Source organism: Protomyctophum parallelum (genome assembly GCF_964188405.1).
Source record: "Protomyctophum parallelum genome assembly, chromosome: 1".
Taxonomy (NCBI): Eukaryota; Metazoa; Chordata; class Actinopteri; order Myctophiformes; family Myctophidae; genus Protomyctophum; species Protomyctophum parallelum.
In genome coordinates, this window is record NC_139697.1 from 31,157,682 (window position 1) to 31,184,116 (window position 26,435).

At 43.5% G+C, this 26,435-nt stretch overlaps 1 protein-coding gene across 1 annotated transcript in view; it reads left to right on the forward strand.

The window, feature by feature from the left end:
• Nucleotides 1-26,435, forward strand: part of rims3 (regulating synaptic membrane exocytosis 3) — a 56,514-nt gene that overhangs the window by 3,806 nt on the left and 26,273 nt on the right. Inside the window, exon 2 of the mRNA XM_083772197.1 lies at nt 14,178-14,479. Coding sequence (XP_083628323.1) covers nt 14,218-14,479 — 262 coding nt within the window. The 5' untranslated portion in view covers nt 14,178-14,217. The remainder of the gene's footprint in view (nt 1-14,177; nt 14,480-26,435) is intronic.

Genomic DNA, 26,435 nt, shown 5'->3' on the forward strand with positions numbered 1-26,435 from the left:
ATACATGCAAACAATTTGTATTGACGTACAAGCAAACACACACACACTCACACACAAACACACACACACACACACACACGCTTGACGCTACACACGTGTAACCTGTGAATTAGGTCAACGATGAAAGGGAGATGAAAGCGATTACGTGGAAGAGAGAGATGGAGATCTTAAAAGCATTGCGGGAGAGAAGCCTATATTCTGTAGCTCTTATCTTGTCCTACCTCTGGATCTGACCGCGTTCCGACGCACATTCCTTCCAGAGGTCCAGCGGTAAATAAGACACAGGGAGGAGAGCACGGGTTGACCCCAGCAGCATGAATCCTGATTCCTGACCTGCAGTGACATCGTGGGTGTCTGGTCTGGGACAGGGAGAAGATGGGGACAGAGCAGGTCAGGGGGTGCTTATAAGTTAAAGTAACTACAGCTCTTAGAGGGTGATGTATGGGAACAGTTGTAGTTGTAGTACTTAGTGCCAGTACCTTATCATAGTACTTGGTCATGAAATCATATTGATGATATCAGACAGAGAGACACAAAGATCTCCATTTATGGTGTGAAAGGGACACAGAGATAGAGACACACACACACACACACACACACACACACACACACACACACACACACACACACACACACACACACACACACACACACACACACACACAGAGACAGACATTTGGGGATTTCGTCCATCCAGCCATTGCTGCACTAAACAGATGTGTTTTTGTATCCTGGTGGACTGTATTGTCTTGGTGTTATGTTGTTTTGTTTGTGCTATACTGTTATGGCTTTTCTGTGGTACATAATCTTTAATTAAAGCTGAATATCCCTGTGGGCCAGTAAAGACAATTATTAACTATAGCCTTAGCTTGTTTCATTTGTTGGCTTTCCTTGTTTTGATCTTACCCAGGCCAGGATCAGCTGTTGTAAAAAATATTATTGTTTTACCAAATATTTGGGGGCCCAATAAATTGCAATATCCTCACCCGACCCACCATGCACTGGGGTAGAGGAAGTCAAGGATGGCGGGTGGAGGAGGTCAGAGACAGAGGGTTTGGTATGGCCAGAGCCATAGAGTATAGACAGAGTTACGCAAACTCCGTTCACTTCATGGGGCCAGTCCAATGGCGGCTCTCTATACTGTACATAGACTTCTATTGAGAATGGCGACAACAAATAGGGACAAGTCCTGGTCCGGAAGTAAAATCCCTTTATTTAAGATTGTTTTGTAGTAATCGTACAACATAAACATTATAGAGACTTTAGTTGTTACTGTACAATACTTTAAAACAGTTGTCGTGTTGCACACATGCCTAGAATTGCTCTTATTTGCGCCGCCCTCGTTGAAAACAATGTATTTCAAACTCCAGCTTGTCCCTCTCCAGGCTGCATGTCAGAGCAGCACTCGAGCGCTCGGTTTCTGCCCCGTCAATATCGTAACATTTCTATTAGATGGCTCTGGGTATGGCGAGAAAGAAGGAGCAACCCCCGTTTAGCTGGCAGCATTGGAGTTGAGAAGGAGCGATAGAGGAGTTAGTAATGAAGGGATCGATGGACAGAAGAGAAGAACCGAGAGAAAGTGACGGGAGGAGGATGGAGGAACAGAGCCATGCAGAACTTAAGGGACTTATAGACCGATTCCGTAGCGGGTCTCATGGTCGCAGCCTACGTATTTCCTGTAGGCGGACTCGACATAGCTGCGGGGGTAAAACCCTCACCAGGCGCACCTCTTCCACTACAGTGAACGGCAGAGTGACTGATGTTAGTTTGCCTCAAACTTTACTCTTTTACCTGCTTTTTTACTAACACTAACATTACAAAGATGCCCAGAACATCGAGATGAACCTGTGTAGTTTATGGCTGCTCCAACAGTAGTGGCAACATAAAAAATAAATAAAAACGGAATGTCTAATATCCACCGCGTTGGCGGGGACCAGAGCCATTGAGTAATGGTTGAGACGAAGCAGTGAAAGATACATAACGCCAGTCTTACCCAATACCAAATATTTCTGTTTTATTAACACAAGGCTGCTGTACTTTATACCTCATACTTTAAATGCTTAGTATGTGGTATAAAAGTACAGCCTTGTGTTCATAAAACAGAAAGATTGGGTATTGGGTAAGACTGAAATTATGTATCTTTCAGGACCCTTCACTGCTTTGTCTCAACCATTACTCAATGGCTCTGGTCTCAGCCACCACGGTGGATATTTTGACATTCCGTTTTTATTTATTTTTTATGTTGCCACTACTGTTGGAGCAGCCATAAACTACACAGGTTCATCTCGATGTTCTGGGCATCTTTGTAATGTTAGTGTTAGTAAAAAAGCAGGTAAAGGAGTAAAGTTTGAGGCAAACTAACATCAGTCACTCTGCTGTTCACTGTAGTGGAAGAGGTGCGCCTGGTGAGGGTTTTACTCCCGCAGCTATGTTGAGTCCGCCTACAGGAAATACGTAGGCTGCGACCATGAGACCAGCTACGGAATCGGTCTATAGAGGCGGGATAGAGGGATAGCAGTAGGATTGGAGAGAGAGAGAGAGAGATGTCACTGGCCTTATTAGACTCACTAGAGCAAGCGGGAAAGCTCCCTGTCTCATCCATCATATCGCTGTTTAACCCACTTTTCCCTCTCTCGCCTTTCATCTCTCTTTTCTCTCTTTCATCCCCCCCCCCCCCCCAATCCTCCCATACAGTACATACCGCTGCTATACTGTTGATGTAGCGACTCGAGAGGCCGGGCAGACAGTTCAGTGTGCTGTCGTTGGGTTAGGCTATACTTTGTGGGTGGCGAGAGAGAGAGAGAGAGAGAGAGAGAGAGAGAGAGAATTTGGGATGGTAGGGGCAAGGTTATTATAGTTAACGTAAACGAAATAACGAAAACTAAAAAAATTAAAACATTTCTGTTAACTGAACTAAATAAAAACTATACAAAAAAATAAGATAACTAACTGAAACTGTACCTTTTTAAATCCTGCACCAAGAGAGAGGCATCATATCAGTCCGACACTCTACCCCAAACCCTTGCCCTAACCATAACACTCTACCCCAAACCCTTGCCCTAACCATAACACTCTACTCCAAACCCTTGCCCTAACCATAACACTCTACTCCAAACCCTTGCCCTAACCATAACACTCTACTCCAAACCCTTGCCCTAACCATAACCGCTAGCACAAAGCATGTCGGACCACACGCACTGCCGCGGAAGCGAGCGGCAGTCAAGTGTCATAATCCCCCCCAGTTTCCCCCGGCAGCTGCCGCCCCTTCTCCTGGCAGCGCCGCGGCTGTTACCGGCAGTTTACCGGCAGTTGCTACGTGAAGCGGCGGCCACGAGATGGAGTGGCAGTGGAGTGACATAATCCCCCGGCACATGCCACCCCTCCCTCCGGCAGCGCCGCGGCTGTTACCGGCAGGTTACCGTCAGTTGGGGGTGTCTGGAGCGCGGCTGCCGAACGGACCAACAGAGCAGCGGAATGGAGCTGTCATAATCCATCCACCTACTCCGCCAGCTGCCGGTCCTCCCCCTGGCAGTGTCTCATGCCGTTGCCGGATTATGCACTCGCTGCTTCTGCCTGCACCTGACAAATAATCCAAAACTAACACTAAAAAGAATCTAAAACTAAGTGTAAAAATCACAACTAATAAATATTAAAAACTAGCAAACGCGCTCTAAAAACAAACTAAACTATAATAAGAAATCCAAAGCTATTATAACCTTGGTAGGGGGCCGAGGGGGGGTTGGGGGTTTTACTCGTCTCTTTAATGCACTAGTAAAGAAAGAGGCGGGTTATAGGACATTTCAAACTGACAAATGTCTTAAAAGCTTTTTTTATTTTTAAAGGTTTAGTGAAAGACAAGTGCATGGCTTTTATTCAAATCACATGCATAGTATTTGTTATTAGATTCACTAGTAAGAGACCTGACAGTGGGAGCTGATGGTCATCTTTGCTCTACTCGGAATGAGCGGTTGGTCGTCTCTGCTCCGTCACTGCCCCCCTGGATTCCTAGAGAATCGAGGCGGATTGGTCTGTCGTGGATCAGAACAAACAACTTGGTTGAGAGTTGTTGATAATGAGGGAGGAGTGGTTAAGGTCAAGCGCAAGGAGGTCTCTTCTCCCGAAACTGCGTTGTACAACTTCCCAAAAAAATAAAAAATAAAATAACAGAGTCCCCACGGTAGCGATGATCCAAAAGTGGTTTCCCAAATCTCAAAGGGCCGCCTATTGAATTCAGTCCAGGTATTGGAGGCACAGGTGCTGAAAACACTCAGTTATGGACAAGAGTACAAAGAATACGGAAAACTAAAACGATACAGCCATTTGTCAGTGTGGTGCCTTACGCCATTGCTGTAATTTGGTTTAGTGTATACTGCATTTATTTGTTTGTGTGAAATCCTATTTTAGCCTCGGATGTAGCAGACTATAGTGTGCCGTGTTCCCCAAAACATCTTTAGCACATGACACTCTTAACTCTATCATCATTGCACATAGCTCCCACACCAAGGGGTCACCTCATAAACAGATGAAAAACTGGAATAAATACAAAAATCTCGGCTTCGTCATGTCCTCGCCTGGCCGACAGCACATTTCAGGCAATTTGTCTGAAAACATGTTGTGACCGATCGAGTTAATGTCTGCTGTCGTCGGGTGATGTGGATGGGGTGACTCAGTTACTCACCTCATTAAATATCTGATTGGCAACAAATTTGATTGATCCAGCGGGAGAGTGTGTAGGGCAAAGGTCCCCGTAGATTGTGTAGAATGTCACTCCAGTTCATTTCATCATGGTGGTTGTTGTTTTTGTGTGTGTGTGTGTGTGTGTGTGTGTGTGTGTGTGTGTGTGTGTGTGTGTGTGTGTGTGCGCGTGTGCGTGTGTACATGCGTGTGTGCGTACGTGGTGTGGTGTGGGCCTGTTTAGGCGTAACATTGCAGTGAAGATTATATCAACTGTGAAATGGCACATGAATGCATCCGCCTGGTTACTTTAATTAAGAAAGAAAGATTAGGAAATCTAATCTGTATCAGATGGCCTGGCAGGCTCACGTTGTCGTGGTGTGTGCGTGCGTGCGTGCTTGTGTCTACAGGCATATGTTTTGCATCATATAAGGTGATAGGAAGCAGTGGTGGAAAAAGTACTCACATTTGTTAATCAAGTAAAAGTATCAATACTGTATTGTAGTACTTTAGTGCTAAAAGTACTACAGTATTGGTATCAAAATGTACTTAAAGTACAAAAAGTAAACTCGTTGTGCAGAATATTTATATTATTTGTGTGACAAATAATATAATCACATAATTGCCCTAGATACAGTATAAACACATTAACACATACATGCATTTTATGCGCATCACAAACACAAGACACTAGGCCAAAGCAGGCGTACGGAGACAGACACACATGCGCGTGAGCGCGTTAGACACCATGCAGTTCACATGCCCCATATTGCAACCTAGGACATTGCCATGGTAACCTCAACAGGAAGTGTGTTACAGCTGCTGTCTGTCCTTCTGCACTGCCGGTATCTTTATTAATTCAAAGATTTCCTTGTTTTTGTTTGTTTGACCAAATAGATATTGTCACGATACACATTACTCACAATACAAGACTTACTGTATAATATTGTTGTACCTAGTTCAAAAACAAACTCAATGAAAAACAGTTATTTATAGACCTATAGATTGTCTATCTATTTATCTATAAATGCACCACGTCTCTTTATATGTGTGTGTGTACGTCTGTATTGTAATCCACGTAACTCGAGAACCGTTCGCCCGTTCACGACTTCAAATTTGACACACACGTTCCACACCCTGCACCACAGGGAGTGCAGTGCATGCCCATGAATTAGAAAACGAATGTTTATGAAGTAGTGATCTACAAGCTCACAACACGTCGCTTCGCGCCATAGAAGCTTGTAGATCGGCTATTTTCACTAGCTTGGGTCCCGGGCAACCGTCTAATTTCTCTTTTGGGACCAGAGGTTCCCAAACCTTTTCTTGTCAAGGACCCACAAATTGACACTGATGAGCCTGCGGACCCCCATTTGAATAGATATGTCAGGGACCCCCATAAGAGAAGATTTTGACAGCTCTAGCAGTCATTCTCTACCCGTTTAAATTCAAGGACCCCCAGTTTGACATGCATATTAGTCTACAGACCCCCATTTAAAGGAGAATTCCATACTAAAAGGCTTTCTTACCTATATTTGTAGTTGTTACGTCACCACCAAAGAGGTCCAGGTGTTATTTTGTGCAAAAGCTCCTTATTGGCTATTTCCCCTACCATAAGCCCCCAATGACTTGCATTGAATGGGAATTGAATGGGGCTATGGGGTGTTGTGCTAATTCACTTATTTCCATCGCTTAAAATTATAATTTCTTTGTATATATCCTCTCTTCATAATGTAAATAATATCCCAAGCGGCACACTTTACTACTTCTTTCGATGTATATAAGCGAATTAGCATAACACCCCATAGCCCCATTCAATTCCCATTCAATGCAATGCAATTCGTTTAGGGCTTATGGTAGGGGAAATAGCCAATAAGGAGTTATTGCACAAAAAAACACCTGGACCTCTTTGGTGGCGAAGTAACAACTACAAATAAAGGTAAGAAAGATAAGAAAGCATTCTAGCATGGAATTCTCCTTTAATGTCATTTCTATCTCTGGGACCTCCAATTTATATTATACAATCAATGTTAAAGGTATATTCAGTGATTTCACTCAAAAAACCTTAGGTTTCGTTTTTGGCTGTGGGACCCAGCCTTTCGTCCAATCAGGATAGAGAGTCAAAAACGAAACCTAAAGTTTTTTGACCCCCAGGGGTTAACTGGGGACAGGGAGGAACTCCTTATATGGCCAGCACACTCTATAGTAGGGAGGATTATCACAACAAAACAAAAAAATAAGTGATATTTGAATTAAGTGAAATCACTGAATATACCTTTAATGTAACTCTGAGAGTGTACAAACGGGTCCATTTGGTTCCATTAGTACATAATCTGGTGTGAACACAAACATTGGCTGATGATTGGCTCCATATAGCGATGATTTGATTGGCTGAGCAAAGTAGGCTACATATTGAAGATAAAAGTGAGGGCAGACGCCAAAAGTTATTGGCCGGAAATTACTTTTGTGATGATTTGATTGGCTGAGCACGGAATGTGATGTATGATGATGTATAATGATTGATGTGAGGGGTGAATTATTGAGGACGCCACAAGTGATTAGCCTTGAGGATTAGACTTGAGGACAGAAAAGTGAAGACGTAAATTGAAGAATGAGATGACGTATGATGATATGAACGCCCCTCACTTCACATGGGTGTGATTTGTCTCTCTTACCGACCGTCTTACCCATTCTCATTCTCTCTCTCACATCTGGCACCATAACTCATTTAATGTCACTGCAGTAGCTCTGTGTAAACTCTGTTATTATTACATAATGTAGTACATAATGTTATCACTCGATATAGCATTATGCTTAATTCATACAAACTCACACTGCATCGCGACTGCTATTGCTTCAAAAGGGCCTGCAAGATGCTAAGTGGCCGCCGGCAGTCTGTTTTGGGGTTTTGGGAGTATACTGACTGTACACTGTAGCTTCACAGCAGAACCGGGAGTGTTCATTTATCTCTGAAAGTATAAAGATTGACTTTTGTGTATTCATTTCAAATGAACACATTTCATTGAGGCAATGAGGCAATAGAGCACCGAAGTCCTGACGTAACTCGCTCATCCCGACGATTCCCCTGGTTCGCGGAAGTAATTTCTCTATAGAGAATAACATGGGGTGATCTTAATATCGTCTACTATAAGCGTTGTGGTCCAAAAATAAACAAGCTGTCTCTGCGTTATTGTTAGGGAGTTGTCTCTGTATCGTTGCCAACAGTCAGTCACTCATATATGATACAGTCTGCTTCTAGCGAAAATCTAACTAATTCAGCAGCAGTAGCATTAGCTTTTTCTCTCAGTCAGTTGATTCTTCATATCCATATGAGTGAAGCGGCCGGGGTGACATGTTTATTTTTCAAACACAGTTGTTATATGAGGCGATCTCATATCGCCTCAATGGGGATTTCAATGCAACTAAACAAATACATGAACCTGGGGACTGACGCCCTCTACTGAAAGTGACGTCAGACTTCGGTGCTCTATGCAATGATGATGATGATGATTTGTGGTGACAGGTGAAACATTGTTCATCCATATGGTTCTATTAATCATCTGCTGAATTGGCACAGTGTCATAATGTACAAACTAATAATAATGTACAAACGCGTCTAAATTGAGTTGTCCAAAAACAAGATGGTTCTACTATCTTGCCATATAAATGGCTAAATAAAACCAAGCACTGTGTCGCTATTCTAATCATTATGTTTAGATTAGAGTACGGAAGAATAAACACCAATAAATACCAATACATTAAGATGATCACCTGGGCATTCGTCAATAGCCCCTGAGCTTATCCAACCGAGGACAATGTTAAGTGGTAATTCGTTTATCCCCATAACCGTATTTATTAATCACTTCAAGTACAGTAGATGGACTGCATCGAGGCCACCCTTTGAAAGGCACTGTATTTCAACAGTTAAGAGTAGTTATATACACTTTTTGAGAAATGAGCTTACGACATCAGCTGTCCAAAGACTGCACACAAATGTAGAGCTCAGTCTGAACTGGTGTGGTCGCTGTCGTTACGAGTCAAAGTCAGCAATTCAGTAAAAGCACAAAAGTATTGGGCATCAAAATGTACTTAAAGTAACAAAAGTAAAAGTACTCATTATGCAGAATGTCCCATTTCAAGTTTTCAAACGTTTTTTAGATCTTTGAAAATTGCAGATCTACAAGCTCACAATGCGTCGCCAAAATGTATATAGGTCTGAAGTTTTGTAATAATAATAAAAATCTACAAAGATTATGATTAGGAGTAGAAGTAAAAGTATTGTACTTAAGTACAGTACTTACTTGAGTACATTTCTTTCCACCTCTCTCTTCCTCTTCTGGCTAACAAATACACGCTGTATTTGTTAGCCAGAAGAACCTATTATTACCTGATATAATTACACTGTATACTATTCACTATATGGAATTGAAGTCTGTAGGCAGACCTCAGTGTTGATTTTGTCGACTAATATGGACATGGACATATCCACATGGCGCAAGCACAGGAGCTCTTGAGCAGAGTGGAGTCTGAGTGTGCCAAGGTTGGCCTTCGGCTGAATGCCAAGAAAACTGAGGTGATCACCTATAACAAACAAACGGAACATCCACCTCTCACAACAACAGGAGGCACTGCTCTGAAGGAAGTCAATGACTTCAAGTACTTGGGCTCATGGGTCAACTCAACAGAGCAAGATCTAAAAGTGAGGAAGGCACTTACATGGAGGGCCCTGAATGGCATGGCCAGTGTATGGAACTCCAACCTCCCCCGACAAATCAAATTCTGATTCTTCTACGCAACGGTAGAATCTGTTCTCCTATATGGCAGTGAATGCTGGATCCTGAAGCCAACTCTGCAGAAGGCTCTAGACGGGTGATACACCAGAATGTTACGTGTAGTGCTCAACATCAGCAAGAGTACACATGTTACCAACGAGAATCTGTATGCTGGAATATTCAGGGTGAGCGACAAAATAGCAGCCAGGAGAATGAGACTCGCAGGACACTGCCAAAGACACCAAGAGCTCCCAGCCAGCAAACTGGTGCAGTGGGAACCAACACATGGGCACCGGTCACGAGGACGTCCCACACTAACATATGTGGATGTACTCAAGAAAGATGCAGGAGCGAAAAGCACCAACGAGCTGGCCGGATGTACACAGTATGGAGAACCGGGATGACTGGAGGCTCGTCTGAGGACGACCTAGAGAATATGACGAAAATTTTTCATCGACTACCTTTTTTCACTGATGAAAACTAAGTGGAGACTAAATGAAAACTATTAAGCTACATGTATGATGACTAAAACTAAGATTAAATATATTGACAATTTGGTCAACAAATAAAAACTAGACTATTGTAAGGGATTAGTGGACAAGAGATCCAGTATAAGTCATTTTTCACATGGTTGCATGCTGGAAATAGCAGATCTACAAGCTCACAACGTGTCGCAGCGCGACGCGTTGTTAGCTTGTAGATCGGCTATTTTCAGCAAGTGTAAAATCAGCCCGCCGAAGAAAAAAACAATAGTCGACTAACACTAAAACATTCCAGGTGACTAAAATATGACTCAAACTAAATGAAGTTTCATTCCAAACACTATGACTAAACTAAAATAGAAATTTGCTGCCAAAAACAACACTGGCAGACCTACATTATTATAGCTGATTCAACATAAAGTGTTGTGGTCTAGCTCCCCTGCTCCAGACAGAGCAATAAGCCAGCAGCCATGTCAGCTCGGAGAGAGGTGACAGCCGGGGAGGAAAATCACAGACAGTCTGTCTCCTTCTGACAGCCTGTCTATACAAGATCGATCCATTTTGGCGATAGATATGCCCTGCAGTTACTCAATCTTCATTAATTTCACATCTACGGCTACAAGCTTAAAACGTTGTTATCGATATTCAGTGCTTTACGTAGAGTTATATTGAAGTCGGTTTCTGTCGATCACTCATCGCCCCACTCCTATTTTCATTTTCTGCCGAAAAGGCATAATTTGTTCACAACAGGCTGGAGTATGACTGTGAGCCCAATGTAAATGGACTCTGCAACAGCAGAATAAGAATGTATTCTGTATGAGTTGAACAAGATATCGATAGAGAGATAAAGCAAAGATTTCAGGCGAGAGAGAAAAGACAAAAGAGGAAACATGGCACGAAACCATGCAAGAAAGAGGAGAGATGTCTGACCTAAAGTATAAAAGAAATCACACCCATGTGAAGTTGTTGGTGCAACTCCATGTGGGGGTCCCCGGGGGGTCCCTGGAACTTCCAGACCCACAGGAACATGGCCAGGGTGCCGGCCCGGTTCGGGCGGTCGAGAAATTACAGATTTACCGTGTAGGGGTCCCCAGGGGGTCCCTATACTGTACTGTCACTGTACTGTACTGTAACACTGTGTGTGTTTCAACTGCCATGTTTATGCACAATAATGAAAAAGATGCCTTTTCAGCTGTCACAGCTAATACACCAGATATTGTTGTTGTTGATGAGGACAGTAGAGAAGTGATCATTTTGGAAGTGGCATGTACATTTGACCACAGTCTGGAAGAGGCATTCCTTACCAAGGTACCAGCGTCTTAATGATGCTATTATACAGCTTGGCTACAAATGTAAACTACTTGTGTTCATATTTTGAAGCCTCGGTAATGTCCATAAATCAGTCGTAAGGGGCCTGCAGATTGCAGGCATGCCCAAGCCGAGAGCTAAGGCATCTGCGAAATTCTGTTCAGTGTCTGCAATAAATAGAGAAGGCAATGCTTTCTGTACCCGTGATCTGTATCCTGAAGCAGTTTTCCAAGTTTGCGCATCCACTATTGTTTGTGTTCAAGAATTTCTTGTAAAATGTGAATGCAAATAAAGATGTGTGTGTGTGTGTGTGTGTGTGTGTGTGTGTGTGTGTGTGTGTGTGTGTGTGTGTGTGTTAGGCTGCGCAACAATGACACTTGGTTGTGAAAAACAACCAAATGCTATTAGTTTCGTACTCGGACACAGGGACACAGCCAGTGTGTGTGTGTGTGTGTGTGTGTGTGTGTGTGTGTGTGTGTGTGTGTGAGACGCTGCTCAACAGTGCCATCTAGTGGTATTAGCGTGGTGTTTCAGCTTTTCGTGCTCGGACGGAAAGACACAGGGACACCTTTAGGGACACACATAGCTACGCAATGGAGTGGCTGCACCACTCAAAAATGCTACATCGAGGATAAGAGAAAGATTAAAAAAAGGAACAGAGGAATAGCATGTTTGAATGGAGTGGTCGGCCACAGTGCATCAGCATCTACATATTTATTGTGCCCTTGGGTTGCCAGTTTAGTCTGAGCACAATCCCTCACTCTGCTATTACTGTAGGAATGAGGGAGAAGAGGAAAGGAGACGGGAGAAGACTGGGTGCTGAAAAGAAAAGAGATGCTGCCGTTATTGGCTGAGGAATCAAAGGGTGTTGAGGAGAGAGACTGGACACATTACTGTACAACATGTGTGAAAGTTGTGGTGTGTGTGCGTGTGCTTGAGGCTGTAGTAACCAATTAGGCCTCTGCCAAATTTGTGATGTGATGCAGAGAGAGAGTTTAAGGTCATAGACGGCATAACTCTCCCAAATAACACACAAGACAAATACCAGCTGACAGGCTCACCCATCAACAGCAGTCCAGGCCTGACGTGTCTGTGTGTGCGTGCGTGCGTGCGTGCATACAGTACGTGCCTGTGTGTGTGAGAATTGGTTGGCAGGTTGGTACCATCCACATTCCACACTGTCCTCTCAGGCTGACTTTTGCCGTGAGGGTTTTCTTTTTTGTCTTTACTCAAAACTATCACACTTCAAGACAGGACTTTTTGGGAGCTGGTCACTTTTTATCTTTCTTTTTTATGGGGAGGTATGCAGAGAGGTATTTCTGCTGACTCCGCAATAAGAGGCAGATATAATTTAAAACCAAACAGCGGGCTGAAATTTAAACTCCTTGTCCTTCAGCCTCAGGGTGCTGCAGCTGTAAGACAAGACCTTTATTATGCTACTGCGTTTCACGTGCACTTTCTCGCCGCATGCCAAGCCCACATTAATGTGTTGTGCTAGTTCAAACTGTTTTGGGGTAGGAGTACTCACATTGAATTAGTTTGACGTTAGTTAGTATAAATAATTAAAGAATACAAGAAAACTGGCCCTCTCTTTAAAAAAAAAACGTTATTGTTATGGCATGGTCATATTAACCACTTAAAACCTATATACTTCATTATTAACTGTAGTCCACCAAAAATCTCTTCTGCAAAAGTAGCTAATCTACTTCCAATGTGTTATGAACTTGTACATCTTATATTTCAGCTAAATGTTCACAGAATGTTGCCTTTTGCGACATGCCCAGAACAGAATAGGGACACTATGGCAGTTGTTCCCAAAGTGGGGTCCGGGGGGCCCTAGGGATCTTTGAGGCTGTCCCAGGGCGTCCCCAACTAAATGATAGTTAGGAACCAAATGGACCCTCATAGGTCTGTAACTCTGAGAGTGTACAAATGGAACCAAGCGGGTTAAATTTACTTGATTTTACAATATACATTGTAGAGATAGAAAGGCCATTAAATGTGGGACCGTAGCCTAATTCAGGTCAAACTGGGGGTCCTTGAAATGAAAATGGTTGAGAATCACTGCTAGAGCTGTAAATATATTCTCTTATGGGGGTCCCTGGAAATGCAATGTCTTTTCAAATGGGTCCCGTCAAATGGGTACTACCATGTGGTACAGTATGTAACTACACCCTCTGTATTGAACAACGCCACCATGTGGTACAGTATGTAACTACACCCTCTGTAGGGCACAACGCCACCATGTGGTATAGTATGTAACTACACCCTCTGTAGGGCACAACGCCACCATGTGGTACAGTATGTAACTACACCCTCTGTATTGAACAACGCCACCATGTGGTACAGTATGTAACTACACCCTCTGTAGGGCACAACGCCACCATGTGGTATAGTATGTAACTACACCCTCTGTAGGGCACAACGCCACCATGTGGTACAGTATGTAACTACACCCTCTGTATTGAACAACGCCACCATGTGGTACAGTATGTAACTACACCCTCTGTAGGGAACAACGCCACCATGTGGTATAGTATGTAACTACACCCTCTGTAGGGCACTACGCCACCATGTGGTACAGTATGTAACTACACCCTCTGTAGGGCACATGTGGTACAGTGTGTAACTACACCCTCTGTAGGGCACAACGCCACCATGTGGTACAGTGTGTAACTACACCCTCTGTAAGGCACAACGCCACCATGTGGTACAGTATGTAACTACACTCTTTGTAGGGCACAACGCCACCATGTGGTACAGTATGTAACTACACCCTCTGTAGGGAACAACTCCTCCATGTCCAAGTGGAACATTTGTCCGGTGGAATATATACCACCAGAAAAGGGCCAGGGTGTTTCCTGAGCTTGATTAAAGCCGAAACGGACGAGAGTTTGTGTAAAACATTAACCCATTATGTTTGGTTGTGCTCCTTCCCATGCAGTCCCCTCTGCCCTCGCCTCCTCCAGCGCCCCGTTGAGAGCATGATGCTCAGCAGCTCCGTGGAGGTCCCCACCCCTGGGGGCGGGGGGCTGAGCGGGCTGAGCGCGGCGGCCAGGAACGTGGTGCGCTCCTCCAGCATCTCGGGCACCATGTACAACCTGGAGAAGAGCCCGACGAGCGGCGGCCCGGACTCCGCCTCGCTGGCCGGCTTCAAGAAGAGGCGCTCCAGCCTCGGGGCCAAGATGGTCGCCATCGTGGGCCTGTCGCAGTGGAGCAAGAGCACCCAGCAGCTCAACCAGCAAGGTCAGTCAGTCGGTGCGGTTGAGTTGAGTTTCATGATGGTTTCGTGTTGACTATTGTTGCGAACGCAGTGAGCCACTTACTATGACAGCAAGGGCTGAATGTCTGTGTGTGTGTCTGTGTGTGTGTCTGTGTGTGTGTCTGTCCCACTGTTACACCACCCGCCCGCCACCAGAGGGCGCAGCTGTAGCACACACACACACAGGGCGCAGCTGTAGCACACACACACACACACACACACACACACACACACACGCACACGCACACGCGCACACACACACACACACACACACACGCACACACAACCACACACACACAAGCTGCGTTCGCTTCACGCGTTTGCGCGTCTTACTTGTTATACAAGTTTGTCCCTCTCTCTCTCTCTCTCTCTCTCTCTCTCTCTCTCTCTCTAGGCGTTTTAACATTGTTAAGGTTATTGCACAATGTCCTCAGGCTGGACTTGTACTTGTACTCTTGTTTACACACAGCTCTACTTTCTCTCCCTGAGTGCCCCAACATCCTCTGTGAAGGTGCGACCTGTGCATTTAATGATGCCTCTTTCTTTGAACGCTTTCCCCCTTCTTTCCAATTCCAAGTGTACACTGTATTCTTACAGGTTCAGGTTTTCACGTTCACCTTTTGGCCAATCCCTGTGTCATTTTTCTCTTCATTCTTCCTCTCAACCCATTTGGACCTGACGACAATTCAAAGAATTCTATGAAAACACAAGTTTTATGGAAAACCTGTGTTTCTATGTCAGTGGTGCTCAACTTTCTTCATGTCAAGAACCCCAAAAAATATATGTAATTGGCCGCCGACCCCATCTGAAAATATGTTGTTCCAGGGACCCCCCAGAAGCAAAGATTTCAGTAAAAAATGTTCGCTCTGAAAGATTATATATGCAATGATTTCCAACACATTTTCAAGATTTTTCAAAAATAGCAGATCTACAAGCTCGTAGCGCGGCACGTGGTGCCGTGCTATGAGCTTGTAGAGCTGCTATTTTTCAATAGCTAAAGTATAACATAAAGGGGTTCCCGTGACCAAGAGGGGGACCCTGAGAGCTTTATGATAATTAACAAACACAATTGGCCGTGTTTGCTGGTGGGCGGCTGGTTGAATTTACGAAGACCTGTGCGCCGAAACGCGTTTGTCTGGTTTGACTACTGCTGCGGATCCTCAACATTATTAAACATGACTCTTACTACGACTGAGAGTGCGGATTTTATTCTCCTTCTATATGTTCTCTTTGAATCTGCACCCAGCACACGCCTGAACCTTTAAAAGACTGCCTGAGTTGAGCGAGCCTTTTCCCTTGAAGTGAACTGTCTATACACACCCTCCCCATGACCAAACAGTGGGTGACAGCAGTGGCTGGGACTATACTCACGATGGAGGAAAAAATAGAAATGCAATAGAGAGAACCCACTCTCACTTTTAAAAATCTGCAGATAGAACCTGTAATTCTTTCTCTACCTCTTTTGCATGGCAGAAGCGTGGAGTGCTTTCTAGCACATTTACTGAGGTAATTGATATTACTAACCTTGTATGGAACATCAGTCGCTCCGTGCTATGACGTGTGTTGATATTACCATAAGCCATTCTGAAGTGTATTCGTCAATGTGGCCTCGTCAGTCTCCATTACATAACTGCCATTACATCTCTTATTGAACAAAGCTCTGCCCTTTTTGTTGGAATATTACGTGTATTACAGTCCCCATGTCCCGTCCAGGAGGCTATAAAAAGCTATTGTGAGGTTACATTGAACTCAATGGCCTGTGTGGCTAACAACATAGCAGCTCCTAGCGAGGTTTGGTGGCTGTATTGTTGATAATAGTGGCAGTGTGTGCTCTAATATGTCTCCTGTGGGGTGTAATTACAGAGGCTGTGCAGCTGCAAATTTCTCACTTGGCTTCCTCGACGGCAAACACAAGCCCACTCTCTCTCAGTGGGGATATTGGAAAACATGCCATATACACCCAGGCTTAGTAGAGAGGGAGAGAGTGGGGGCAGGCTTGGGAGGGGGGAGAAAGCGAGCATGAGATGTACAGTAAGCGCATGGCGACGGCCTCTGTTTCAGCTGCAAACACTTGCGACTCCGTCTCCACGAATCCACTGAGGGTTTCTTATTCAGCACATTTCAGTCAGTGTGACTGTTACCAAGTGGGATTGTAGATCGGCTGTTTGTCAGTAATAAAACCTTTAAAATGACATACTGGACATGAGGCAGACTTGCAGGTGAGAAATGAAGTTTAATGTGTTCTAGGCCTGGACAACATAGTAGTGGGGTTCCGTCTCCATGTTAAATTTAGTTGTCATTTACAACTCATGTAAAAGTTTCACTTTCAGTACTAATTTGAAGGTGAGGGTCTATAGAACCATTTTGGTTCGAGTGGCAATCACCAAAATAAAATAATTGGCCTATAGGGGGCGTAGTCAGGTGCCAACCCCCATCAGCCCTACCAAAATATGTAAACTGTTGTAACTTTTGATTAAATTATCCAATCTGAACATATGATATATGTATGGATTCACAATCAGGAGTAGCATTTGGTACTTGAACCTTATTACACATATATTTCTTTCCACACAGTATTGGTGTGTATCCACAAAAATAGCAGGAAAAACGAGCTAAAAACTAGTAGTGGGGTCCCTAGACAGACCGTCATTTACAACTCAACAAAAGCTTAACTTTCACTTCTAATTTGTAGAGAATGACCTATAGAACAATTTTAGTTCGAGTGGCAAGTCTACAAATTAAAGAAATATATATTTTTGCCAAATTTCCAAAATGGCCAAAATCGGAATTATGTTTATTTGAAAGATGTCTTAATTTTCTTATATTGCTGTTTTTTCTTTGTTTTTCTTGCTATATCAAGTTAATCCTGTGTGAGGAATTAAGAAATATTAATGTTTTGAATAATCTAATCTAAAATAAAGATGGCTGCCTACATTACGCCTAACTTCTATCCTGTTGAACCTAGAATGGTGATGTTGGTGCCTATACCTATGTTATCATGAATGACTAATTGTATAAAAACAAAATACATATAATAGGACAATATATAATATTTCACAAAAATGAGACAATGCAGTACATATGTGGGGAACTAAAGTTAGATATTGGAATATAATACACCACTCCTGTGTTATATTTGTTTATTTTATTTAATTACTTATACTATGTACTGCCACTATAGGGGGCAGAGTAGCAGGTGTGTCTTAATTGTTCAGACTTGGTAGCTTTTTAGTAATAAAACTAAGCATACTGCAGAAGAGCATGAGCTGCACTGATTGCTCTCTTGTGGTATTGATATTTTGAAGGTAAGCAAAAAAGTTAAACATGTCATGAAGGATCCTAAAGTGTTTTTTATGAATATGGATAGTCATGGAGTGCCACGATACGGTCTTCTCCCAGCACAACTGACTTGTCGTTTATCTCTTGGGTGAGTTCTACCTTCTGGAATGAATGGTCTGCTGCATATGTTTCTTCACCACAAAAGAGACATTTATTACGATTAACAGGTGCACCAGTCCGGCATGATCTTCTTGCCAATGCCACAGCACCTCCGGAGGCGGCAGCGTGAGAGGGCACGCAAACGTGCTGCTTTCATCGCTAACCTCTTCAAGTTCACCAAGGATTTGCTGGGGCAGAAGCGCAGTGGCAAACTGGCCTCCTCGCAGGAAGACATAGACCAACAACCTCATAGAACCCCCTGAACCAGATGTGCAGTTCGACATGTCGGAGAGGAGGGTCAGCAACCACCTCCGGAGATGGCTCGGACTACCAAGGAGCCTGAGCAGCATTGCACTCTACGGAAACACCAACAAACTGCAACTGCCTTTCAAATCCCTGGAGGAGGAATTCAAGGTAACTAGAGCCAGAGAAGTGGTTCAGTACAGGGACTCAAGTGATCCGAAGTGAGGACTGGCAGAAAATGGAGGGCAGAGGAAGCAGTTCAAGAGGTAGAGGCAAGGCTGTGCCACAGGTGCATGGTGGGCGTGGTCACACGAGGCCGAGCAGGGCTAGGTTCCTTTCCGAGTGCCCAAATGAACACCAGGGGGAAGGAAAGGCGACGCCTTGTTCAGGATGAGGTGAGAGCAGCAGTGGATGAGACCAGAACCTGCAAGGCTGTGGGACTGAAGCAACAGGGAGCTTGGACGAGATGGGAGAATGCGGTTGAGAGTGTGGTATACTTTCGCCGTGTGTGTCAGTCAGTATGAAGAGTGAAGACGAAAAAGCAGGACAAAGGTTTCTCCGGATCTTAGCGTTTATTTGGTAAACCACAAAGAGATTTCAATTCGCTACAAAGCAAGCATGTCTCAAAACGGTACACGCCAATGTCTGTTCCAACCAGCCTAGGGGAGCCAAATATTAGACTCGTTCGAACAGCCTAGTTCACAAGAAAAACAAGGTGTTATATACAGATCTGATCCCCCCTCCTCCAGTAGCTGAACCAGGCACTTCCTGACTCTTTTGACCAATGAAAGTAGCCCAGAGTCATGTTTCACAGAGTTACAGAGGCGGGCCTCTCTGGCTAGACATGAGTATCTAACCTTACATTAAAACACCAGATTACTACTTTACAGATCCCATGACAAATTGTAGTTAAAACATAAACCGGTCTTTTAGATGAAACTGAGCACTCTAGTGAACGTAGTTAATTATAACAGAACTGAAATGGAAGTGAATTAAAACAGTATTGACCCAGTAACTCAGTAGCCTAAGAGTAAGAACTCCTCTCGGCTCTGCTATCAGGGCTATGCAAAACACAGGTTCTTGTGGCAGACAATAGGATCTGGTTTCATTCACACCTCTGAGCTGCCTCAAAGGTTTTTTAGAACAATAGATGTTAAATTTAGTCAGAAGCCCCTGAGTGAAAGACCTTCTGTTGCATGGGATCACTAAAACATTTTACTTGACTCAGTGAAACTAGTACCATAGTTATTTAGTTAGTTAATTTATAGAAAATTATACGACAAGAGGAAAGTGACCTGGGCAGAGCTTTGGAAAGCTGAGCCTCACCGCATCAAATTTCTCATCATGGCAGTGTATGACGTGCTTTCAAGCCCGTCAAACCTGCACATATGGGGCATAGCAGAGACACCAGCATGCCCACTGTGTTCCAAGCGAGGGACCCTGGAACACATCCTCAGTTGCTGTACAAGGGCACTTGGAGATGGACGGTACAGGTGGAGGCATGACCAAGTCCTTAAGACCATTGCTGAAGCCATCAGCACAGGACTGGAGTGGTCAAAGCAGGTCCGACCATCTAAGAAAACCATTGCCTTTGTCAGAGCTGGGGACAAGCTGGGGTCAGAAGAACAACATCTGCAGGCATCCTGATGTCTGCAAGAGACTGGCAGTTGTTGGTGGATCTTGAACATCAGCTGAAGTTCCCCAGCCATATTGTAGTCACCACCCTGCGACCAGACATTGTCCTTGTGTCTGAGTCTACCAAGCAAGCAGTGCTGATGGAGCCGACAGTCCCGTGGGAAGATCGCCTGGAAGAAGCCTTTGAAAGGAAGCTCTCCAAGTATGCAGGTCTGGTCAGCGACTGCCAGCAGGCTGGTTGGAGAGCAAGGTGTTTCCCTGTGGAGGTTGGATGCAGAGGTTTTGCAGCCCGGTCCTTGGCCAGAGCCTTCAGTAGCTTAGGCATCGAGGGAGAGAGAAAGAGGAGAGCCATCCGCAGTACCACCGATGCGGCAGAGAGAGCCTCAAGATGGCTGTGGCTCAAAAGAGGGGAGCCTTGGAGTCATGGTAGCTAGCTAGCCGTCTGGACACAAGCTCTAGGTCTGATCAACCCTGGCTGGGTCACCTGCGGAGGGCGTATGATGTTGAAAGACCCAAAATGCCCTAAGATTCCAGGAACATCACTGAGGATGTGTCCAGACTAGGCATCAGTAGATGTATGTACACAGTCTTATAACTAACAAGCTACCAAGTCTGAACAATTAAGACACACCTGCTACTATGCCCCCTATAGTGGCAGTACTGTACATAGTAACTAATAAAATAAACAAATATAACACAGGAGTGGTGTATTATATTCCAATATCTAACTTTAGTTCCCCACATATGTACTGCATTGTCTCATTTGTGTGAAATATTATATATTGTCCTATTATATGTATTTTGTTTTTATACAAATTAGTCATTCATGATAACATAGGTATAGGCACCAACATCACCATTCTAGGTTAAACAGGTTACAGGATAGAAGTTAGGCGTAATGTAGTAATTAAATGTACATTGGCAGCCGTCTTTATTTTGTTTCTATATCAGATTATTCAAAACATTAATATTTGAAATCCAGTTGATTCCTCACACAGGATTAACTTGATATAGCAAGAAAAACAAAGAAAAAACAGCAATATAAGAAAATTAAGACATCTTTCAAATAAACATAATTCCGATTTTGGCCATTTTGGAAGTTTGGCAAAAATATATATATTTTTAATTTGTAGACTTGCCACTCAAACTAAAATGCTCTATAGGTCATTATCTACAAATTAGAAGTGAAAGTTAAACTTTTGTTGAGTTGTAAATGACGGTCTGTCTAGGGACTACTAGTTTTTAGCTCGTTTTTCCTGCTATTTTTGTGTATTTACACCAATACTGGGTGGAAACAAATATTATATGTGTAATAAGGTTTAAGTACCAAATGCTACTCCTGATTGTGAATCCATACATATATCATATGTTCAGATTGGATAATTTAATCAAAAGTTACAACAGTTTACATATTTTGGTAGGGCTGATGGGGGTTGGCACCTGACTACGCCCCCTATAGGCCAATTATTTTATTTTGGTGATTGCCACTCGAACCAAAATGGTTCTATAGACCCTCACCTTCAAATTAGTACTGAAAGTGAAACTTTTACATGAGTTGTAAATGACAACTAAATTTAACATGGAGACGGAACCCCACTATAGGTGAAACAACTGAAGAAAAGGAAGAACTCAAACAACAGAACCTCTCCCCATGGCAGCCCAGTCTCTACTGAACCATTTTCCCTTTATATAGACTCCACCCCTGGCTGAGCAGTCAGCAAATCACAAAGCATTTAGCAACACCCAAGATGCTCCCCCTAAAGCAATCAATCAGAGCTCTCTTCAGGCAATCAAGGCAGCTTCCCAATGACAGCATCTGCATAGATAAACACAAGTATATTAGATTCACATGTCACAGCAGAATGTGCACCTTCTGTGGGACTGAGAATCAACCTGTTACAAATACAATACAGTCAGCAACAATACAATGAATGTGTATTGTTGAACAGCTTACATTACTCTGACAGAGGCTGCTCTTTCACAGTGACTGTGACCTTCCTTAGGGCCTACAGTTTACGAGCGCACGTGTGTGTTTGTGTGTTTATAAAAAAAAATCCCCTTGTTTGTGAATGTGTATACATGCATGATGAGCGTGTGTGTGTGTGTGTGTGTGTGTGCGCGCGCTCCTGTGTGTGTGTACTGTATGTTTGTGTCGCCTCTCTCTGGTGAGTGAATCACTGGGACGTAGTGTTCTTTTCTGAGCGCTGTAGTCGGAGTGCCGTGAGTCAGACTGAAGGTCTGCTTGTGGCCTTGTGTGGCCGTGTCAGGTCGTTCTGTCAGGACGTTCTCCTGTCTGTCTACAGCCCGTCCTCAGCCGTCTGTGTGCTTTGTAGTGCGTGCGTGCCTATATGTTGTGTTGGTTTTGACCTCTGCATGAACGGGGTGCATGTGTTTGGTCCGAAGTATAATTACTAACAGTCCGACAGGCATTAGTCCGACACCCTACCCAAAACCCTAAACCTAACCTCAAAGGAAGTTTTCACCTGCCACGCATGTCGGGAGCCACGTGGCTGAGTTTTAACCCGCCCACGAGTTAGTTGTAACCTGCTACACATGTCGGGAGCCACGGGGCGGAGTTTTAACCCACCCACGAGTTAGTTGTAACCTGCTACACATGTCGGGAGCCATGGGGCGGAGTTTTAACCCACCCACGAGTTAGTTGTAACCTGCTACACATGTCGGGAGCCACGGGGCAGAGTTTTAACCCACCCACGAGTTAGTTGTAACCTGCCATGTCGCATGTCTGGAGCGGCGGCGTTGTCGGACTAATGCCCGTCGGACTATATATATAACCAACGTGTGTTAGAGGGCTTAGATCCTCCTAATGAGTCTCTGTCAGCCAGGGTCGTTCTGAACCGTGCTGGTGTCATACTGAACCTATCCTTCCATTGTATCCGACATTACAAAGCCGGCACAGCATTTTTAGTTTTTAACCCATTCTGACCTGAGATCAGATTCATAACGAGGTTTCCACTGGACACACACTGTGTCTGATCAACCCATTCTGACCTGAGATCAGATTAAAAAAATGTCAGTCGTTCTTCAAAAATAGCAGACCTACAAGCTCGTATGAACTTGTAGATCTGCTGTTTTTCAATAGCTAAAGCATAACGTAATGCTAACACCAAAAGGGGTGCCCGCCCAAAATGGGTTAAATATAAATGTTGACTTCGTGTTGATTTTTACTATTTGAACATTTTGAAGATCCGGATCAGCCAATCCAGTCTGTGTTCTTCCAGTATATACTGTATATATTTAGCTGCCTCCACTGCTGAATATATACTGTATATATTCAGCAGCCTCCACTGCTGAAATATGCTCCGCTGAAATATGCTCCGCTGCTGTTGAATCTTTGTGTAGCCTAAATTATAATATGCTGTATTCTTAAAGGTTTTATGACATTCATTTTCATTTATTTTTCTTTTTTCCTTTAGGTTTTATGACCTCAATTACACCCAAAAAACCTGAACTTTGAACATTCATTGGATTTTCTGTGGTCTGAAGTTTTCTTTGGGGGTTGGAGCTACTTTTGAGCTACAATGAAAACAGGCAACACAGTGAAACAGTGACATCTGCTGGCAAATCCCATTGACATATATGAGATTTGCAGTAAGTGATGTCACTTACTGCCGGCAAATCAGAGCACCTGTTTGAGCCAGAAAACCCCAGATCACAGAAAATCTACTGAATGTTAAAAGTTCATGTTTTTTGGGTGCAATTGAGATTAGAAAACCTAAAAAAAATAAGAACAATTCCAAAACCTTTTTTTTAATGTCACAATCCCTTTAACCCATTTAGGCCTGACATCGAAATAAAAAAAAGTATTCTGAAAGAATATAAAGACTTATACAAAGATTTATGCCGCATTTTTATGATTTTTCAAAAATAGCAGACCTACACGCTCGTAGCGTGCCACTCGGTGGCGCGCTATGAGCTTGTAGATCTGCTATTTTTCAATAGCTAAAGTATAACATAATGCTTAGTTAAAACACCAAAAGGGGTTCCCATCCAGAATGGGTTTTAATGATGGTAGTCTTATGTCTTTTTAAACTGAAATGTATTATATTGCTCTCTCAGTAAGGATGCTTCAGGAACGAGTTACACATGTGTAAGGGTATAGAGAAGATGCTATTCTGTGTGCCTCAGTCCGGACCCATTGAAAAGTCACAAGACTCTTTTGTTTTTGCCATGGCGACGTTACTTCCATCATTTTTCTTGTTCTCATGTTGTTTTCTAGAGTCTCCAAATCAACCAAATTTGTGCCTTGTGCCAAAGACAAATTTCCATTTTATATACATTCTTTATCTTTATTCTACAACAGATGTCTACGGGTCGGACTCTAGGATAGGCATACTCTCAATAGCTAAGAGCATAGTCGCTTCATATTCAGGGCAGGTCAATTACCTTACTGTGCTTACCTGATGATCTCAGCATATTAAATCATCAAGACCTGAGACCAGATTCTACAAATGTCTTCTAAATCACGACAGTTTTCTGAAAAACCAGTGGTGCTCAAACTATTTCATGTCAAGGAGCCCCAGAATGATATGTCATTTGTCTGCCAACCCCATCTGAAAAAATGTTGTTGCAGAGACCAAAAAAAGGGAGTCCTACAACGTCACTCCATTACACAGACTTGCACTTGTAAGTCACTCTCTGGACAAGATACAAAACGCCTACATTGTAAAATCGGTAATTAGACCACCAGGGGTTCAAAATATATCTGAGAGTGTACACATGAATCCAATTGGACCCGTACGGATCCACTTGGTTCCATCAGTTTCAGAGTTAAATATAGGTATACGGGATTTTACGGTGTAGACTGGGGTCCCTGAGAGAACACATTTGTTCTCTCTGGCCCTAATATAATGCAAGTCAATCTTGGGGTCCTTGAAATCAAAAAGGTTGAGACAGAAGCTGATGGCAGACTGGTTAGATATTGTGGCTTGTTTTGCAGGAGAGGATGATGAAAAAGTGGGAAATGAGCAGTTAAAATAATGTTGCCACGTTGCTTGCCACGTCTTCCCATGCCAGCTCTGACATAGTGGCCATATGGCCTATGAATTGTGCAACACATGTACTCAGATATGTATTGTACACAACAAGCATGCATCCGTTTTGTGATGACTCACGCACGCACGCACGCACACACAAGCAAGCACATCTACACGCAAGCAGAAATTCACACAAAAAACGCATTAATGCACACGCAGAGAGCTTGGCGCAGCTGACACTTTTCTAACGCAGGGAGAGATGTGGATATGTTCACCATGAGGGCTTCTAATGTCTCTCTGCTCCTCGCGATGAAGGGAGCACGTACAATGGAGGAGAAAGGGGGTAGAGGAGTGTGAGGAGGAGAAGAGGGGAAGAATGGGTTGAGGGAGGAGGCTTTCTAAATTTAGATGTTCTCAGCTGGCAAAACACCACAGAGCTGCCTGGCACAAAATCACAGTATCCTCTCCTCTCCTCTCCTCTCCTCTCCTCTCCTCTCCTCTCCTCTCCTCTCCTCTCCTCTCCTCTCCTCTCCTCTCCTCTCCTCTCCTCTCCTCTCCTCTCCTCTCCTCTCCTCTCCTCTCCTCTCAGCAGCCGTTCTTGCTCTCATCTCTCATTTCATCTCCTCTCCCTTTATCTTTAACTTTCCTTGAACTACTTCTATAGTTTTGTTCGTCAAATGTATTGTCTTTATATTATCGAGCTCCTCTGTGATTTGTCCCAGCTGGAGAGGTGGGACGGGAACTAAATGAACCCATTGAGACCGATTTACAAATGTCTTCTAAATCAGCAATACCAGATGTACAAGCTTGCTTGACGCAACGCGAAAATCCAAAATGACAGGATTTCCGTATTTTTTTTGTGGGTTAACTTCTTCTGTGTTCGTCAAATGCATTGTCTTTATATTATCGGCATCCTAATTTCCACAGCAGTTTGTGATTTGACTCTGCTTGAGAGGTGGGATGGGGAACAGAATTTAGTCTGAGGATTGTCTGAGGCGAGCTCAAATGAATTTGCCCCGGGTCAGTGTCGATTTCGTCGACTAAAACTAAGACGAAAAATGTTCGTCGACATTTACCATTTTTCACTGACGAAAACTAAATGGAAACTAAATAAAAACTAAACTATGATGACTAAAACTAAGACTAAATATACTGACAATTTCGTCAACAAATAAAAACTAGACTAAAATGTTAGGAAGAGACTAGTGGACAAGAGATCATTTTACAATATTTGTTACATGCTGAAAATAGCCGATCTACAAGCATCATCGCATCGCACTAAAATCTTTATATCGATATTTAGTCGACTAAAACTAAAACATTCCAGGTGACTAAAATGTGACTAAAACTAAATGAAAACTATTCAAAAGACTATGACTAAAACTAAAATAAAAATCTGCTGTAAAAAACAACACTGCCCCGGGTAGTGCGATCAAATCCAATCTCGCTATTCTAGGTGTGATGTCCCGACTCTCCCGAGCACTTGTGCAAAGTTCCTAACGAGATTGCGTTACGCTTACCAAGAATAGGGCATTTCTGCCGATCTCCTCCTGGGTTAATCCTCTCTAAGCTACAGTATTCCGGGAGACAAACAAAGCTGTTTACCGAGTGTGGTCCAGTGATGTTTGAA